At 36.1% G+C, this 21277-nt stretch overlaps 1 protein-coding gene and 1 non-coding gene across 2 annotated transcripts in view; both read left to right on the plus strand.

Annotated features, from left to right (window-relative positions):
• Positions 1–21277, plus strand: part of SEMA3E (semaphorin 3E) — a 256905-nt gene that overhangs the window by 152121 nt on the left and 83507 nt on the right. Inside the window, exons 3-4 of the mRNA XM_037066143.1 lie at positions 15740–15799; positions 17955–18074. Of these exons, the coding sequence (XP_036922038.1) occupies positions 15740–15799; positions 17955–18074 (180 nt within the window). The remainder of the gene's footprint in view (positions 1–15739; positions 15800–17954; positions 18075–21277) is intronic.
• LOC119001007 (small nucleolar RNA SNORA28) lies at positions 6498–6621 on the plus strand. Its single transcript, XR_005069459.1, has one exon. It is a non-coding gene; the product is annotated as a small nucleolar RNA SNORA28 (small nucleolar RNA).

Consider the following 21277-nt stretch of genomic DNA (forward strand, 5'->3'; position numbering starts at 1 on the left):
ACATAGTCAGGCTTTTCTTTTCTCAATTGTCTAACCTTACTGTTTATCATACAGATTTTTGAACCATTTCTTCTTATCTCATAGGGACTCTAGCTGCCTTTCCGAGAAGTTTTGAAATTTCCTTCAAAACATGAATTACTTACTTGCTTATTGGCTCCCTTCACCTTTCAGGCATTTAGATTTTAGCTTTTTAGTGTATGTACAATGCCAGTCAGCACTTGTCCACTTGATGAACTTACAAAATGTTGCTAGCATTTCTTTGGGAAATCTATTTAACTTCTGTTTGTCCTCTTTGGATTATGTCTTTCTACTTTTGTGTCTGTAGTCACAAGATGGAGTAGAGCCCATATTGTCTGTCTTTCTAACTCCTTTTTTCTCTATTTAATGATATTTTTTTCTGTAGTTCTCAAAAGAGGACATTGATCTCTTCAGACAACACACACACACACACACACGAGTCCTCACTTAATGCCATCAGTAGGTTTTAGCGTCTGTGGAGAAGAGACATCTAATGAAACCTGTTTTACTATAGGCTAATTGTTGTAAATAAGAATTAAGTTCCTACGGCATCTCATCAACATTATAATGAAGTGGTATGATTTGAGGACCTGCTCTGTGTGTGTAAACACAGCCAGAAGATATACATTAAGAGATTACCCCGAAGATTAGGATTCCGCATTATGGAAGTAGCTCATACATGCCACATATATATATACACAGCGACCTTCTCCTTCCAGTCAGATTTAGTGCTCATTTCTCTCCTTCCTTGAATGGTCTCGGTACCAGTAACTGTAGTGTTCACCATATCACTTTCTTCTTTTTCTCTCAGACCATGTACACATTCTGCTTTTCTGTGAAGGAATTTCTAAGCTAAGTATCATAAATACGAGAGCCATAGAATAATCTTTGTTATAGATTGAATTGTGTCTCCCCAAATCCCTGTGTTTAAGCCCTAACCCCCAGCATCACAAAATGTGACTGTATGTGGAGATAGTGCCTTCAGAGATGGGATTAAGTTCAAATGAGCCTGTTAGTGTGGGCCCTAAACCACGCTGACAGGTGTCCTTGTTAGGAGAGGAAATTCTGACCACGCAAAATGGCTACAGCCACAAAGGAAATACCATTCGAGCGCACAGAAAACAGCCATTTGCAAGTTAAGGAAAGAGCCTTCAGAAAAAACCAATCCTGCTGACACCTTGATCTTGGACTTCCAATCTTAAGAACAAAATACGTTTCTGTTGTTTAAGCTGTCCAGTCTGTGGTGATGTTATGACAGGCCTAGCAAACTAACACAGTCCCCATGTTAAAATTAAAAATATGTGAATACTGAAAGATCCCTCAAGGGATCTGACACCCAGAAGATTAAGAATCTGTGTTATGGAAGGAAGTACTTCTTCAATAGTAGTCCTTGGATCAGGCTCACGTAACTCTCACAGACTGGGTATCTGGACACCTGTATCACAACCTTTCAAGAGGTGTGTATGTGCACAAAACCTCCTAATAACTTTCCTGAGCTGTTTCTTCCTGCGTGGAATGAAAACCAAGAGATAGCAGCTTTCCACTTTAATGTGATTCCCCTTTAGAGTGGAGGAAATTGAATCGCCTACTTATTCTCCTTTATTGTTTTGGCCTAATTGTACCTTCAGGCCTTTCGTGCTGGAAAGACTGGCTTTTATGGAGGAAATGACCTGTGAAAACTATATAAGGGTATGAGACCTGAAGAATGATGAGGTTTTATAAACTGCATCTTAGGGCACTAAATAAACTAGTGTGGCTGTTGAAGCTCCAGGGTGCCATCCAGCAAGGATGTAGCCACACAGATGATGAAACTGAATCACTTGCTTGCACTCAAGGGTAAATCCTCATTTTGTGAGGCCTGAAGTGTATATGATTTGGTTGACCTCTTCAGGAAATATAATTAATCCAAACTTATAAATTTCAAAGTTGCTAAGGTCCCTCCCAGAGTCATGAAAGAGAAGGTGCCAGTAAGGGGTCCTGAGGCTTAAGCTTTGAGACTATAAAATAAGCTATAAAATATTTGTAATGTAATGGAGAAAAGATATATAAATGTCACATACAACTAAATATCATGTACGTATATATTTCATAGCATGTAACTCAAGGTCCAAATACAATGCTAAGAAAGTACAAAAAACGGAGAGTTGTGGTTTCCTGGAGGAGACGTAATTTAAGCGGGCTTTTGAATAATAATTGGATTCTTATTCAGACTTATTAGTAGTGAGAATAGAGTGAGTAGGGGGAAGAAGGACAGACACTTTGGGGCCATTTGAAATGATGACCAACATCCTAGGCTGAAATAAATAGGTTAAGTGAGGGCACGTGGGCAGGAACAGGGGACTAGTGAGAGTTAAAGATGGAAATGTGCCTGTGAACAAATCCTGAAGAATAATGACTGCTGTGTTGTTCAAACTAATCTTCCAGGCAATGCAGGAACCATCAGGAGATTCTGAATATGGGCATAACATAATTAGAGTTGTAGCTTACTGTGATCAGTTTAGTAGCAGCATGTTGTGTAAAAGAAAGGAGGAGAACAGAGCCAGGAAGCCAGGTAACAGAATTTAAAGCAGGTCCATACCTCTTAGAAGACTAGGCTCTTCCCACTACATCACATTATTGAGAACCAGGTTATTGCTTTGGTGTCAACTTTGTGTCTCCCAAATTGGCCTTTGTTATGACACGTCTTTCCATCTGATTCTTTTTCGCTTTATATGACTACAATTTACCTCAGTAAAATCACTAAGAAACTAGTACAGCCATTAGATGTTGGTGATACTGGTGGACAGAATTACTGACTAGTAGAAGAAACTGTATTCCCCCTGTTTGCTTATGACAAAGGTTGAGAGCCCAGGATGTTCTATTTGGTTGGCCAAAAAGTCTGTTACATTTTTTTTCCATAAAATAAAAGACACATTTTTTTATCTACACCAATAATAACTTTATTAATTTGGATATTTTGACTATGTCAGCTCTTTCTTACTATTGGCTTCTAGTGGATAGAGGCCAGAAGTACTGCTAAATATCTTCCAATGCATAAAAGACAACCCCACACACAGCAAAGAATTATTTGGCCAAAATATCAGTAGTACCAAGGAACTTCACAAACCATTTCTGATATGTTCTATCAGTCACAGCACCTTTTCCATACCCTGTAAAAATCTTTTCTTGTTTGCATTTCAGTTGCATTTTTACCTTTCTTGAAATGATAAAGCATTACATACTGAAAATGTTGCATATTTTCTTCCATCTTCAATTTTAAAATGGGTGCACAAAAATTTGCCAATTTTGGTAAGTGTTTTTAGACATACACTGATATCACAGCTGTCACAATACTATCTAACAAAATTGTTTCAAATGAAGTTATAGACAACTAAGCAATACTAGAGCCACTGGACAGAAAAAAAACATAATGGACTTTCTGACTAACTCGATAGTATTCAACCACAGGAAAGAGATTAGCTTGTCTCTCTTCTGTCCATATGGCCCCTTGTAACCTGTGCACATTTAAAAATTACTAAGATTTTCTAAAAGCAAATCAAAATTATTAACTACTTTGAGGTCTATATTTTTTTTATTCTACAAAGAAAGTACAAGTGAATGTTTGTTTATTTGAGCTATATTTTATGGAACTTTATAGAATATTCCATATTTAGTAATGAACTAATTAAAACAAATTTTCACCCAACTTTTTCTGTTTCTAAATTTCAGCTTTTTCCCTACAATTACTCTTACCATATTATTTTAACCTAAAATTACACTGCTTAATTTGGATATCTGTAGATAGATCTCTGTTAAACACATGTTTATAATAATATATATGCTTTCGAGTGGGAATAGAGGGAGCATTCCTCAATATAATAAAGGCCATATGACAGACCTACAGCCAACATCATACTCAATGGGCAAAAACTAAAATCTTTTTCACTAAGATCAGGAACAAGACAAGGTTGTCCACTTTCACCACTTCTATTCAATATAGTATTGGAAGTTTTAGCCTCAGCGATCAGACAAGAAAAGGAAATAAAAGGCATCCAAATCAGAAAGGAGGAAACAAAACTGTCATTGTTTGCAGATGACATAATAGTGTACATGGAAAATCCTATAGACTCTACCAAAAAACTGCTCAAACTAATAAATGAATTTAGCAAAACAATGGGTTACAAAGTCAATATCCAGAAATCAAAGGCATTTTTGTATACTAACAATGAATCAGCAGAAGCAGAAATCAAGAAAAAAATTCCATTTGATATAGCAAAAACAAAAATAAAATATCTGGGAATAAACCTAACCAAGGAGGTAAAAGACCTGTATCCAGAAAACTACACAGCACTGAAGAAAGAAATCAAGGAAGACACAAACAAATGGAAACATATATCCTGTTCATGGATTGGAAGAATTAACATCATCGAAATGTCCATACTACCCAAAGCAATTTACAGATTCAATGCAATACCTATTAAAGTACCAATGGCATGTTTCACAGACATGGAACAAACACTTCAAAATTTTATATGGAACCATAAAAGACCCTGAATAGCAGCTGCGATTTTGAGGAAAAAAGGACAAAGTAGGAAGGATCACAATACCTGGTATTAAACTGTATTACAAGGCCACTGTAATCAAAACAGCCTGGTACTGGCATAAAAACAGGCACATAGACCAATGGAATAGAACAGAGAGCTGAGAAATAAACCCAACTCTCTACAGTCAATTAATATTCAACAAAGGGGGCACTAACATAAAATGGGGTAAAAATAGCCTCTTCAACAAATGGTGTTGGGAGAACTGGACAGCTATATGCAAAAAAATGAAACTTGAACACCGACTTACACCATACACCAAAATAAATTTAGGGTGGATAAAAGACTTAAATATAAGCCGTGGCACCATTAAAGTCCTAGGGGAAAACACTGGCAGGGACAATCTCAGATGTTTCACATAGCAACATTTTTACTGATATGTTCCCTAGAGCAAGGGACATAAAGGAGAAAATAAACAAATGGGACCTCATCAAAATAAAAAGCTTCTGCACAGCTAAAGAAAACAGTATTAAGATAAAAAGAAAAGCAACTGTTTGGGAAAACATATTTGCCAATGATACCTCAAACAAAGGTTTAGTCTCCAAAATATACAAAGAACTTACATGACTCCACTCTAAGAAGACAAGCAACACAGTTAAAAAATGGGCAAAGTACTTGAACAGACACTTCTGCAAGGAGGACATACAGAGGATCCAGACACACATGAAAAGACGCTCGATATCGCTAGCTATCAGAGAGATGCAAATTAAAACCACAATGAGATACCACTTTACACCAGTCAAAATGGCTATCATAAACAAAGAAACACACAACAAGTGCTGGAGAGGTTGTGGGGAAACGGGGACCTTAGTTCACTGTTGGTGGGATTGCAGACTGGTACAACTATTATGGAAAACAGTATGGAATTTTCTCAGAAAACTAAAAATGAACATGCCATTTGACCCAGCAATTCCATTGTTAGGAGTATATCCTAAGACTCCTTAAACACCAATCCAAAAGAACCTATGCACCCCAATGTTCATTGCAGCACAATTTACAATAGCCAAGAGCTGGAAGCAACCTAGGTGCCCATCAATAAATGAGTGGATCCAAAAAACTATGGTACATTTACACAATGGAATTCTATGCTGCAGAAAGAAAGAAGGAGCTCCTACCCTTTGCAACATTATGGATGGAACTGGAAAGCATTATGCTGAGTGAAATAAGCCAGGCAGTGAAAGACAAATACCATATGATATCACCTTTAACAGGAACCTAAACAACAAAACAAACGAGCAAGCAAAATATGACCAAAGACACTGAAATACAGAACAGGCTGACGGGGTCCAGAGGGGAGAGGGGAGAGAATCACAAGGGAAAAGGGGAAGGATTCACAGGAACAAGTATAAAGGACACATGGACAATAACTAAGGTAGGGGGTGGAAATGGGAGGGAGGGTGGGGAGCAATGGGGGGGTAGGTAAAGCAGGGAATATAAGACAGAAAACTGTACTTGAACAATAATTAAATTTAAAAATATTTATGCTTTCTCAGTTTGCATCAATGGTAAAAATATCATATTTTAGAATTTAATTTTTTATTGGGTGGGAGAAAGGCATTAAACTGTAACTTGTATATAAGTAGCAGATGATATTTCTTATTAATGATAGCAATTGAGTAAATTTCATCCATTAAAAAGGGCATGTGATATGCCAGTAATATTTGTATAGTAATAATATTGTTTTAATTCAAATGCTTTGTAGTATAAGCATTTCAAGTACAAATAGTGTTTATAACCCCCAAAATTATAATTCTGGCATATAAACTACTTGAATAATGACAGTCATTATATTAAGTATAAAAGCATAAACACTAAAAGGATAATATGTGTCAAGTTAAAGACTACCAATTATAAACCATTAGTATTCTTAATGTGTTATATTTAAAATACATTCTTTGCAAGCAACACTCTGTGGCAGATGATGAAAACTGTCTGACACATTTTGAGCCCACCATAGCAGCAAAGTCTAACCTGTTCAGGTGCTCTCTCCTCTACAGAAGAAGCCCTTAGACAGACTTACTGTAAAAAATAAAATCTATTCTCTCCATTGCAATGGTACTTATAGGACAAAATTAATATATACATTGATGGACACTGGTACCGTAAACTCGTATGTAAAATGTAGAAAGAAAAACTAAAATATAAACACGTGTTTTAATTAGAATAATAGAATTAGGAAGAGAATATTAGATGAAATTATAATAATGTCTTAGTCAAATGTATTTCATGAAGAGACTTATAATAACTGAATGATTATATTATTTTATTTTACTTTATTTGCTCAGTCCCTCTACTGCCCCATCCAGCCCAATATTATTATTTTAAATATAATGAGAAATCATCTTCTTTTTGACAGTAAAATTATTTCTTTTTTATTTGTTTGTTCTTGCTCTACTAAATCTCTGTATGTCATAACTACATGTGACAATAAGTTGTTAAATTGTTCATTGTGGTATGATTATGAGACTCAGTAGAGTCCAGAAAAGTTGCTTTGAAATTTAATTTTTTTTAAATTTTATTTTAGCTTTTTACTTAGAGATATGCAAGAATAGAACATGGCCTTTTAATATGCATTGAAACAATTAAATTGTTTTGGAGGAATATTGTAATGAAATGTTGTATATTTAGCCTTTTGCTTTTTGCACCTTTTGGGTGCAAAGTATTTGGAAATATAATTACACCTGGTTGCTTAATTGCCTTTAAAATGTTTTGTACAGAAGAAATATGTTAATTTTATGGGTTTCATTGATGCTAAACACTGGAGTAGAATCAAAAGACATCCTGACTGCCAAAAAAAGTAAAGGAAATCATTTTCCTTGCTATCTTTTCTAACATTTGTACATAATGCCTTTAAAATAACTTTCCATTTCCAATGAGGTCTTTCTCTCATTTTTTCTCACCTGAGTAAATATTTTAATGCAATCCTGAGCCTGTTAAATTTTGTTTTAAACAAACTACATTATCCCTGGTCAACTAGCTAAGTTGGTTAGAGTATTGTCCTGATACGCCAAGGTGGCTGGTTCAATCCTTGGTCAGAACACATCAGAATCAACCAATGAGTGAGTAAGTCAGTGTCTCTCTCTCTCTCTAAAATCAATCAATAAATAAAATTTTAAACAAATTAATACAATAAATCTATAATTACATTGTTCCTTTGGAGATTTCTAAAATGTTTTGGACCTCATGGTGGCGAGTGCTCCTAGTTTCATCTTCTATGTCTCTAGCTGTCATCTACCCAGAGTTATTTGGTTAAGATACTTTTGTCTGCCCTTAGAAACTTTAGCAGTGTTTCACAGCATAGAGTATTGTTACAATCCTATAGAATATTCTTGCTGATTAAACTGGGAATTACTTTTCTCATTCATTTGACATGGATTATAGCATTTTCATGTCAATGAATCTTATTTCTCAAACTTTACTGTAATCTCTTCCAGTTAGACTTTTTAAAGAATGTGATAAGGATATGTTGATTAATACAAGTTAATCAATTGACATGGAATAAGCAGTGACTGCACTTAAGGCATTGTGCCAGGTAGGCATTGGTAGGGGTACGGAAGTAAGTCACTGCCTTGCTGTCTGTAACTTAGAGTCTAACAAAAAAAGGTGAACTTAAGTACACAAATCATTGAAGCCTTAGGTGGAGAAAGTAAGAAAAACAATATAGAGAATCAAAGGAGGTAAAAAATACTATCTATAAAAAAAGCTGTCAGGAAAGGTTCTTTTGTAAAACACTTTATAAAATGTGCCTGACATAATAATTTTGTTACACATAGCACAGCTGTCTTTTGTTAGGTTTGCTGCTAGAAACAACACATCTGACAACCCTAGAAAAGCCATGTATTTCTTCACCATTATATTACATATTATCCTTCCTTTCTGTCCAGAACTATAAAGCATCTGACATTTTTTCTCTTCTTCCAGACAAGGTAGCCTGTCGTAGTTTCTCAAATGCTGGCAGAAAACATGAGACCACTGGGTCAGAGACAAAGGACTTCATTACTCACAGCACAGCCTGCAGCAGGACCTCCTTGTTCCCCTCTCAAGTCCCAGAGGGCATAAGGCCTACCAGCCTAGGAGGGTGCTACACATACAGTGAATATGTGTTACAACCAAATTAACCAACTCAAACTTAGAAACTCCCAATCTTATAAGGGGGCTGCTAGTAAATATGTTTAACCTTTGCCCAGAGAGAGACATTTCTTTATTATCCCGGTCAGGAAGCAATCTCCAATCTTCCCTGGAAGGAGATTCTAGCTTTATCTTCCAAGGCTGTTTGAAAAGAGAGTGTAGAACAAAAGTAGATGTGTAGAACGCTATAGAGAATTATCCTCAAACAGTGTGTCTACATAGTCCTGGAAAGAACTATTATGAAGCAGTGATTTAGGAAAATATGTGACTATATATTCAGGCTTTTTTTTGTTGTTGGCCTGGATATTATTTTATCATTGAAAACCTGAAGTCAGTGCATTTTTTCCAAAGCATTGATTAAGTTATCTACTACATAGAAATTTTGGAAATCCAGTGTAAAACATTATTTTCATAATGATGAAAAATGAGGAAGAAGAAATGCTAATATTCCAAGAAGACAGAGCCCTGCATTTCATAAGTTGTATATGTTAAGAACATAAAGCATTGTTCTGAATTACAGATGAGGTATTCTCTAATTTATTCATAGCAATAAATGAATTAGTCATGAAAACCTTTACAATGATAGATGATCCTAAAATGAATTTGTATTTTCTTTACACACACATTTTCTAGCATATCCTTTTGAATAATTTATGTATCCACAGTAAAATCATAATTCTAAAACCAAACTGAATCTTAAGTTAGAATGGATTTTAAAATTGCCTGAGAAAATCTACCCTTTCATGCAAGAATTTTTTTTCTAAAATAATGAATCAGTAAAGTTTGTAAATTCTACAGCTTCAGTTCCAGGACCTCTGCTCTACAGTGATTCTCCTCAGGCTAATGCAAGGCTACACCTGAACCTGACATTGTTGTATTTATGTGATATGTTTCCTGAATTATCCATTATCCATTGATGGATTCACTGCTATAATTAAGAAAATTGATTCTAGGATTTTATGCATGGGATTTGGCTCCTTAGTTGATTTTCTTTTATATCCTTACTTTCTTTTCTTTGTCTTTTTTCTGTCACAACATAAATATAAAAGCTCACATGTTTTCATTTAAAAGTCTATACACTGCATTAGGAAAGCAAGAGAACATCTTATGCTGAATATTATTAGTAAGAAATTTGGTGGGGTGTGGGCTACTATACTAATGAGAACATAAAAGTAACATTATGTGCCTATAATTCAAAGCATAGTGTGCTTACTCCTATGATAATAAGTGTAATCATATAAGGATTACCATAATAAAGTGCTACTGTCCCCACTTTATAAATTCCCAATATTTTTCATGTACCAGGGACTGGATTTGGCTACACAGTGAGCAAGGTAAATGACAAGCCTTTTCCAGTTCTGCAGGTTAGGCAGCATGTAAGTGCCTAACCTGATATTTTATGGGGCACAGTTTTTAAAAAGTTTAAATCTTGATCATATATGGAATTCAAACACATATATCATATTTCAAAAACTAAAATGCCTACAGGGCAGACAGTCTGACGCAAATCAGTGTCTGCTCCACTGAAAGAAGACTTCAGAGTTTCAGCTGCAGAGCAGTGTTGCCACACAGGAATGCAAGCCTGGTGCCTGTCTTCATGTTTTTCTAGAGAAACAAGAAATGTGAATCTGGATGTAAAAGTTCTTACTTTTGAATGTTGGGCACTAATTAAAAATAATTAAATAGTGTGCTCGCAAAAGAAAAAGTACCTTCGATCAGCAACATCTAATATGTAGTTAAATAACCATAATGTCCTTCCAGGCTAGCAGAGCCCACAGTGGAATGGTGGGAGGCGGGAGGAGGAGATATCAGAAACATGACAGTAGTCTTTTGGGAACAAACAAATTGCCATGGAAAAAGAGTATGCAATAGAGATGACCAACAGTAAACTTTGACACTAGGTACTAGGAAGCTATACATGAGCTCTTCTCAATGTAGGCCCTGAGGACTTTTAAGCATCCTGAGGAGAAAAGGATAATTTTAGAAATAGTATCTTGAGAGGCCCAGGCTACTCTACTGGGACATTTCAATTCTTTCATCAAAATGTTGACTGGAGAGTGGAAGGTGATTGCATGCAAAAACACAACACAACAAAACAAAAACCAGGAACCAAACAAATATTGATGTAGCCTGGTTCAAAGCAGCCATATGGGAAGAAGAGGAAGAGAGAACATCTTAGGAGTTCCTTAGGCCAGTGTATGTGGATCCAAGGTACAGGCTTTTGGAGGTAATGAAGAAAAACTGTAAGGTGTTCTGTTGAGAGCTGACATTCTCAAAATAGGATCATCACCTCACTAGCAGAGTTTGTGAAAGTGATACGTTAGCATTGAGTTCTACCCCATAGAACTCTGAGACATGCAGAAAGGGGGCTGACAAGTATTTTAGTGTAGTAGGGTAGGGTGATTGATCCAGCAGGTACCCCTATTAAGTATTATTAACTAGGAGGCTTAAGGTCTTGGGGTACTGGAAACATCAGGAGTTTAGCAATTGCTACAGTTACTTAAATGGATCACATCCCTTGGTTTCCACCCATATATCTACTCTACATGATGGGATTGGACAGAGAAATATCCAATTTTGTAAAGAAACTACAAAATAGTCCAACTTCCTTGATAAAGTTGTGGTAAGGATTAAATTAAATGTTGAATCTAAAGTCGTTAGCACAAACTTTAGAAAGCTGGTAATTCCAAGTGTCAGTGAAGATTGCTGGTGGAATATAAAAATGTTACCATTCTGGAGAGCAGTCTGGCACTACATCCAAATTGAATATATGCTTGCTCGAAGACCCAAGGATTCTGCTTCTGGTTATACATACCAATAACATTCTTATACAGACATCAAAGGGAAATGTGCAGAGATGCACCATGTGTTTTATGTGGTAGAGACTTGGCGGCCCTCTGGGTGTCCATCCCTGGGAGAGTAGATAAATAAATGTGTACAGGGATCCACACTTTGAATATTACAAAGCAATTAGAAACAGGAGACTATATGTATACAAAGAACTATGTAGAGCGATTTAAAAAACCCAGTTTTGATGAAAAAGATGAGAAAGACTTTACATAAATTTGAAAATACCATTTACATAAATTTTAAAATATGCACAAAAAGCAATTATATATACATTTTATAAGAATATGAAAACAAAGAATAGTACCCAGTAACAATTTACAATAATTGTTCTTTGCAGAGATACAAGTAAAACATGGTGCAGGAAGGAAGGAAATAAATAAAATAAGAGAGGAATCTTTTAAAGTCAATGATAATAACGAGCTGTGAATTAAATAAACTCAAACCTTTGTGTAACTGAGCAAACTGGAGTTTGTCCACATGGCATTGTGACACTAGACCCCAACAATTTGCATTGAAGGAAACAGGTTTTTATTAACCGAGTTCCAACCTCAGGGAGGCTGAGAGCACTCCTGCTCAGAGCCCTGTTCTCCCACGAGAGCAGCCCTTCCCTTGCTCCCCACCAGCCTAAAAGCAAAAACTATGCCCAGAGGTTTTCCTTATCTGTTCTCAGGCCAGCTGCCCCAGCAGATCTCCATCCCCTCTGGAATGTGCTCTTGTGGGCTTCAGAGTCCCTGTCCTCTGGCGCAGCTCTTCCCTTCTGGATCTGCTGTACGTTGTCTTCAGCCTCCATGCAGTCATTCAGGGAAACACGTGCCATGTTACACTGGATCATGGTGGAGTCCAGGGAGGCACACATCCCAAGAGAGTGCCTTACTGTTCGTTCTTCAGGGAAGCAAAAGTCTGTAGCTTAAGAGGCCCAGTTCTGCTCTCAGAACCTCCCATGAATCCATGCTTGGTTAGGCAGGTTACCACATAGCTCCAGCAGCTCTCTCCTTACACTCTTTCCTCCTGCCCATATGGCTGCTACCTCACTCTAGACCACGTGGCATCTTCCTCCTTAACTACCACAGGCTACGTGGCAGAAAAAACCCTTGTCTTTCAGATGGCCGTTATTTTAAATGCTCAGACTGGAACTTCCTATGTGACCTCATATCCAGCCCCACCTATAATTTGCTACTTTTGCCAGTTCCCCTGTATCTTTTTAGTATCTTTTACCTTCTTTCAGCTTCCATCTTTAGTCAGGGCAAGAGTTCCCCTTGACACAGGGCATCCACCTCCCCTGGCTATGTCACAAGTCACTATACTCTCAGAAAGTCATGTATACCTTTTGCCTGGAGTGGCAGCACAGCTATTAATTTGCCACTATTATGTAAACTATCTTAAACACTGTACTGTCTACTAACCCCTGCTCTCAATCTAGGTTTGTGGTGGCCTATGCTCTGCTATTTTGGGAACCCCCTACTCTGTACCCCATTACATTTGCTCATGAGTTTATCATGTGAAAGAAAGAAAAACTAAAATACAGTTCTTACCACATTGTCTGGTATATAGTATAATTAATTCTATCATAAGCAAAAAAAGGAACAAAAGCAGCCTAATAAGTGAAGAAAAAGAAAATTTCTTTCATTAAGATTACATTTCACAGTCAGAAATTTGTGGCATCAGATAAGAAGTATTGAATGATTTCTGCTTGTGACCCCAGCAAAGTGCTAGATATAGTTGGAGATAAAACAGAAATACTTATTGTATTCTTCCTCTTCAAGGAAGAAATCAATAAACTTGAAATGTAGTTGAAAATATCTGAAATCCAGTGAGAAATTGTTAGGGTTAATGTTTTAAAAAATAAAACTTCCATGACCCTGAATAGCCTCAGCAATTTTGAGAAAGAAGAACAAAGTAGGAGGGATCACAATACCTCATATCAAACTATACTTCAAGGTCACTGTAATAAAAACAGTCTGGTGCTGGCATAAGAATAGACACATGGATCAATGGAACAGAATAGAGAGCCCAGAAATGAGCCTATGTCTCTAGTCAATTAATATTTGACAAAGGGGGCAGAGGTATAAAATGGAGTAAAGACAGTCTCTTCAGTAAATGGTGCTGGGACATCTGGAATGGTCCATGCCAAAAAAAAAGAAAAAAGAAAAGAAAAGAAAGAAAGAAATTAGACCACCAACTTACACCATACCCCAGAATAAACTGATAATAGATAAAAGACTTACACATAAGCCATGACACCATAAAGGTCTGAGAGGAAAACTTAGGCAGTAAAATGTCAGATATCCTACCCAGCAATATTTTCACTGATACATCCCCCAAGGCAAGGGAAGTAAAGGATAGAATAAACAAATGGGACTACAGCAAATTAAAAAGTTTCTACACAGCTAAAGAAAACATTGTCAAAATGAAAAGGGAACAAACCATATGGGAAAACACACTTGTCAACAATACCACAGACAAGGGTTTGATCTCCAAAATGTGTAAAGAACTCATAGGACTCCAGGCCAGGAAGAAATAATCCAATTAAAAAATGGGCAAAGACCTGAGCAGACACTTCCCCCAGGACATACAAAGGGCCAAAGACATATGAAAGGATGCTTAGCATCACTAGCCATCAGAGAGATGCAAATTAAAGTCACCATGAGATACCACTTCACACTGGTCAGAATGGCCATCATTAACAAATGAACAAGCAGCAAGTGCTAGCAAGGATGTAGAGAAAAGAAAACCCTAGTGCATTGTTGATGACAATGCAGACTGGTGTAGTCACTATGGAAAACAGTATGGAATTTCCTCAAAAAACTAAAAACAGAACTGCCTTTCGACCCAGTAAGTCCACTGCTGGAATTATACACTAAGAATCCTGAAGCACCAATCCAAAAGAACCTATGAACCCCTATGTTCATAGCAGCATTATTCACAATAGACAAGTGTTAGAAACAGCCTAAGTACCCATCAGTAAATGAGTGGATCAAAAAACCGTGGTACATTTACACAATGGAATATTATGCCGCAGAAAGAAAGAAAGAAAGAAAGAAAGAGAGAGAGAGAGAGAGAGAGAGAGAGAGAGAGAGAGAGAGAGAGAGAAAGGAAAGGAAAGGAAAGAAAAGGGAAGGAAAGGAAAGGAAAGGAAAGGAAAGGAAAGGAAAGGAAAGGAAAGGAAAAGAAAAAAGAAAGGAAGGAAGGAAGGAAGGAAAAGAAAGAAAGGAAGGAAAAGAAAGAAAGGAAGGAAGGAAGGAAGGAAGGAAGGAAGGAAGGAAGGAAGGAAGGAAGGAAGGAAGGACTCCTACCTTGTGTGAAAGCATAGACAGAGCTGGAGAGTATTATGCTGAGTGAAATAAGCTGGGCAGTGAAAGAAAAATGCCATATGATCTCACCTATTACAGTAACCTAATGAACAAAACAAACAAAGGAGCAAAATAAAACCAGAGACATGGAAACAAGGAAAAAAACTGACAGGGACCAGAGGGGAGGCAGGAGGGGGATAAATGAGGGAAGAAGGGGAAGGATGTAGTTAAGGAACAGGTATAAATGACCCATGGACATGGACAACAGGATAGGGATTAACTGTGGGAGTGAGGGAATGGATGGGGCAGGGGAGAAAAACATGGGAAAATTGGGACAATTGTAATAGAACAATAATTTTTAAAAAAGTAAAACCTTTATGTGGTATATTATTAGCTGAAACATTATAAATAAGCACTTAGTAGTCATTAATCCCTAAATCTGTTCATGCAGCAAATATTACTGAGTCCAGCACACATCAAGCTCTGGGCTAAATAGTAAAAATGCAAAAGGAACTCAAGTCGATGCCTGACTTAAAGGGACAGACAGGTTCAGGAGACAGCCTGGATTGCAGAGGTTTTGTAAAGTAGGTTAAGTACAGAACAGGGTTGGTTAAAGTGTGCATGGCCTCTGAAGGGCTGAGACATTAGTTCAAGCTTCAAAAACATTTTTTAAATAAGGTTTAGCATGAAGTGAAAACAAAAATAGTTGTCTTAATTGTGCAAATAATGATGTAAAGAAGATAGTCTTGCTTTATCCTTTCAGAAAATAGAACAAATGAACATGTATTGAATTGCAGAAAGAAATGAAATGGTGTTTCAGTGTGGCTTATTTTTATATGCAGTTGCATAACAGTCCATTATCTTTTATTTCAGATATACTGGCCCAGTACATCACTAAAAATAGAAGAATGTATAATGAAAGGAAAAGATGCAGTAAGTAGTATTCATTGTAAATTAAGCAAATCATCAAATAAATCTCCCATCAATCACAAAGAACTGAATCCCTAACTTCTAAGTTGTTTTAAAAATTATATATGCAATTTATGTCAGGAATAAAATATATATTCTTCATAATAATGTTTAATTTCTAAGTATTTGGAAAAAACAATTGTGGGTAGTTTTGTAATATGAGGAAAAGCTAAGCATACTCTAAGATTTTATTTCACTTTGGTAAGTTAGAAATATGCAGAAGCAAAAGGAGAATGTAGAAAAACAATTTGAAAGAAGGCAAAAGCAGCAAACATGCCTCATGTATTCCACAAATATTGGAGGGTCTTTCCTACTTTCAGATGTGGCATTCCATTTCCCTGTGGCTCCTCTGTGGTGTGTGAGGGGAAAGGTTGTCAGTAGCACCATCCCTCTCAGAGTTGCCAGAACACCAAACAGGAGTAAAGGAGGGACCTTCACCCACTAGCTATAGCTGGCCAATGACGCCATTACACATCTTTGGAGAAAGGCATACGTATCTCCTTTTGAAAGTAAACTTACCCTGTTTTTCAAGGAGAAAACAAAATATAATGTAAAAAACTAAGACACATTATACCAACTCAATTTTCTGTAGCAACTGGGTCATAGCCAAGGAATGAGTCAAGACATCATTTCTGGCTTGGTCCTCAGTATGATGCTGACTGATTGAACATACTCTAAGACTGTGTCCATATAAGCCTAGCTGAGCCAAAATGTGACATAATTGGTTCACTCAAGATGTCAGTGTTTCAAGAGATGAAAAGCAGGTGTTTATAGCAATATGAGAATAGGACATTGTCCCCATGCCTGGGAGAAATAGATTATTTCAACTATATGGGTCACTCATAGACTAAAATGCTACATGAGTGGGAAATCGAAGAAATAAATATGTGCCCTGGATAGTCAGGTTGGTAATGTTATAACCTGAATCATTTATGATGGCATGGTTCTGCTGGCTTTTTATCCTAACACTGTTATATTAGAGACTTTAAAGTCACAATCTGTCCTTATGAAACACCACATTTACTGATTATTGCATTATGATATGTATTAATATCAAAATAATATTTAACACTAAAAGAGTTTAGCATGCTTCTCATAATTTGTTTTAAATGAAGTAGCAATACCTAATTTGCCAATAAGGTGTTTGCAAGAATTAATTTCAGCCAAATTGGTTTGAAGGGATTTTTAAACTTTTTTTCATGTAGCATACTGATCATAAAACTTGCCTAGTGACTGATATATTAAAACATTGTGAAGCATGTAATATATGTTAGGTACTGTGTTTAACTGGGGAATACAAATATGTGTAAACTAGAGCTCCTGGGCTAAATGTGGCCTGCCATAAATAAAGTTTTATTAGAACACAGACATGCACATTCATTGGTGTATTGTCTATTGCTGCTTTCACACTATAGCTGCAGAGGTAGGTAGTCACAACCACAATATGAGTAGTATCATACCACACATTAAGCTAAATACATATACTATATAGTCCTTCATGGAAAAAGTCTGCTGATCCTTGGACCGTGATCTTAGTGTAATCGCTATAACATCTTACTTTTATTAGCTACCTTTCTATTTACATGAAAATATTCTGTGATTGTGTTTTGTGTGAATTTATATTTGAAGATTTGACTTACTTTACAAACATTAAAACTCTGTAATGCTCTACAGTGTGCATATGTTTTCTTTTGAGTAAAGAAGCTTTTTCTAATTATTGGTTTTCTGACTTTATGCTGATTCATTGTTTATATATACTTTAAAAAAATAACAGCATTGGGAATAACTTAATTACTTAGTAGAACATACTGCTGTGTAAATCTTTATGCTTGAACAAAGATTAAAGATTCTGAACAGTGCTTTTATATTTCTCAGTTGTATACTGGAATTCTTGAAAATGTTTTACTTGCATTATTAAATGTAATTCCTCCATAGCTGCTAACAAAAATGGGCACCCATCACCCAGGTCCCTTCTTCCACTGGGCCTTGTACTTTTTTCACCTGTCCCTCTGGCCATGGGAGACTTAAACATGAGATTTCTGGGGTTAGGAAACACAAAAAAAAATTTTTAAAAGGGCTAAACATTCTACCAACCAATGTCTTCTTTTTTCTGCTTCAGAGTGAATGTGCCAATTTTGTCCGGGTTTTGCATCACTATAATAGGACACACCTTCTCGCCTGTGGCACTGGAGCTTTTGACCCACTGTGTGCCTTCATCAGAGTTGGGTACCACTTGGAGGTAAGACTGTTTCACTCCCTCCTGTCAATAAAAACAGTGACTAAAAGAGCTTTGTTTTTAAATTTAGGTCATGGCATTTCCTTTGAAGGAAAAGAAAAACAGCATTTGTGAAATACTGATTCAGTTTGCTTACATCAGAGAAATGTTCTCTCAGGGCCTTTAAAATCTTTGTGAGCTATAAAATTTGGGAACCAGTTCTTTATGTATTTGTTCAGTGAACAGTTTTATTTACTTAATTCATCCACTTAAAAATATTTCTTAATATGAAACTGTGTACTCTATTGTGTTATTATATAAATTTTTATTAATGTAAAGGGAATGGATTTACATTAATAATTCATTAATGGAATTCATTCCACCAAACTGGAATGAATATATACATGAATTTATATATGCATGTGTATATAAATACATTTACTTGAATAAAATTCCTACATTTAGTATTTTATAAAGAACACATATTTACTCCTTAGTCAAGTGAGGTAAGGAGGTGGATTTGTATATGGAGAGAGATTTTGAACTGGCAAGCTAAGTATGAATGGGTGAGAACTACACAGCTCTTTACCCCCAACTCTATCATTAGGTGATACGGTATAATGAGAGTGAGTTGCAAGTGAATTCGGCCACATACATAATGTTTACTAACAAGCAGGTTTACAGATCAGTCATACAACCTATTTCAAAAAATTGATAAACTCTCACGTATTTTAGGCACATTTTCAAGCACCTCCTATCAAAGTTTCACTCTGAAGCATATTAAACAATATTCTGATGTCAAAATCTGTTTGTTACCTTTTCTTTAGGCAGAACCCTGTCTTAAGATGGGACACAGATAAAACAGAACTCTACATATTCTATAGTTCAGCAGCGAGACTCTCTTACTCTTATATCCCAATTAGGAGAGGGCATCTATGACTATGAAATATTTTCAGCCAGCCCCTATAAAGAACCGCATACTTCTCTAGTGAAAAACTATGTCTGATATTCCTTATAGTAGTTGACATTCAGGTGCACATATAGTTAACAATATCTGAAGTATTTACTGTAAGCTGCCTCTGGAAAAGCAGTATCTGTTAAGGATCCTTATAGGCTGGGTTTTAATTAAAGTATTTTTTTAAAAATTTACTTATTTATTTCTACAGAGAAGGGAAGGATGTAAGAAAAAGAGGGAGAGAAACATAGATGTACAAGAGGTATATCAATCAGGTGTCTCTCTCATGCCCCCAGTCTGGGACCTGGCACCTGGCCTGCAACCCAGGCATGTGCCCTGACTGGGAATGGAACTGGGGCCCTTTGGGTTCTCAAGCCAGCACTCAGTCCACTGAGCCACACCAGCCAGGGCTGATTAGCGTATTTTAAATGTTAACTAACCACCCCTAGTAGTAGACTAAAGTTAGTAGCACATGCAAACACATCACAGTGTATTTACTGAATTATTTTAAAGAAAAAATACAGCTGATATAATAGAACTTTTGAAAAATGTAGAAGTAGGTCTGGTGCAAAGTCAGGATGTTTACATATATACATTCTACAAAGCATACATATGTATACACACATATGCATATACACATGTATGTATACAAAACACATGTACATATATACAATATCATAATATATATATCTGTGGTGCAGATCTACTGAAGATAAATCTCAGTTTTCATTTATCTGAAAATCCCATTTTTCATCTTTATTTTTGAAGGGTATTTTCTCTGTAGATAAAATTCTGGCTTGACAGTTTTTTTCTTTAAGCATCTCAAAAATGCTTATGGTCTTCTAAACTCTCTCTGATGTAAATTCAGGTTTCATTCATATATACATGATATATATATATATATATATATATATATATATGGATATATATGTAGCATTAATGGTGATATATATATATATATATATCCATCCATCCTGAAGGAGAAGAAAGAGGGAATGAGGAAGAAATACTATTTGAAATAATAGCCAATTATATATATTTGATAAATGTTTGGGCATTGTCACACAGATCAAGATTCTGTCAATTTTTATTCAGCCTTTTTCTTCTGCTTTTCAAGTTGGATAAATTCTATTGATTTATTTTCAAGTTTATTAGTCCTTTCTTCTTACATCTCTGATATGCTGTTAAGCCTACCCCATTAATGGTTCATACAGATATTGTACTTTTCAGTTCTACAACATTTACTTTGTATATTTTCTTTTTCCATACTGAACATTCCCCCCAGTTTTAATTCATAATGAATGTATTTTCCTTTAAGCCCTTGAAGATGTTTTTAACAACTATTTTTTTAATCCTGGGTTTTAATTTTAACATGTGGGTCAGCCTGAAGTAATTTCTTTGACTGCTTTTTTTCTCTATGAATCATATTTTCTTTATTCTTTACATGGCCAGTAATTTTTATTGCATACTAGATGTCACAGATCATACGCCATCATTCAGAATCCTGATTCTATTACCTTCGAAGAGGTTGATTTTTATTCTCTCAGGCAGTTTGCTGGGCTGCACTCAAACTCAGAGCTCTATTGCAATGGTCAGCAGCCCCAAATCTTTCTCATCTCTCAAGCCACTGCTTTTCATGGTCTGCTTGTACATGCGAGTCATGTGTCAGTCAAGGATTTTGGAGAGAATCTACACACAGATTTCAAGGTGCCTCCCTCAGTGTCCGGATACGTCCCCTCACTTTCTAGCTGATCTGGCACTTTACGTCTCTGGTCTATGACTTTCCAAGCTAAAAAGTGTCCAGCTTTCTGCTTCATTGCAGCCTTTCCCATAACGTGATCTGGTGGTTTCCTTAAGTTAAAAACTGTTCAGTGTTTATCTGCTCTTAAGTCATCTCCAGTGCCTTCAAATAATTGTTTTTATATATTTTTACATCATTCATCATCATTATCTGTGGGACAGTTACTTCAGTACAAGCTGCATTGTCATTAAATGAAGTAGAACTCCATGTAATTCACCCTCATACACGTGACATTGGATATTTATCTCATGTAATTGTCTAAATATTAAATATGATTGAAAACACATTTTGAAAAACAAGTCTGAATATGATGTAAGAGGAACTTGTGGACATGGTAATGAAAGCAGTGAGATTTATTCCCCAGACCCCATTTGGCGACTCGATACAATTTTATCTGAGAGAATGAGAAATTACAAATGATTATAGGCAAGCCAAATACTTTGATTAAAAAGTTTAGGGGCAGGCACATGT

Source organism: Sturnira hondurensis, unplaced genomic scaffold, assembly GCF_014824575.4.
Source record: "Sturnira hondurensis isolate 20B ecotype Veracruz unplaced genomic scaffold, ASM1482457v3 Scaffold0016462, whole genome shotgun sequence".
Lineage (NCBI taxonomy): Eukaryota > Metazoa > Chordata > Mammalia > Chiroptera > Phyllostomidae > Sturnira > Sturnira hondurensis.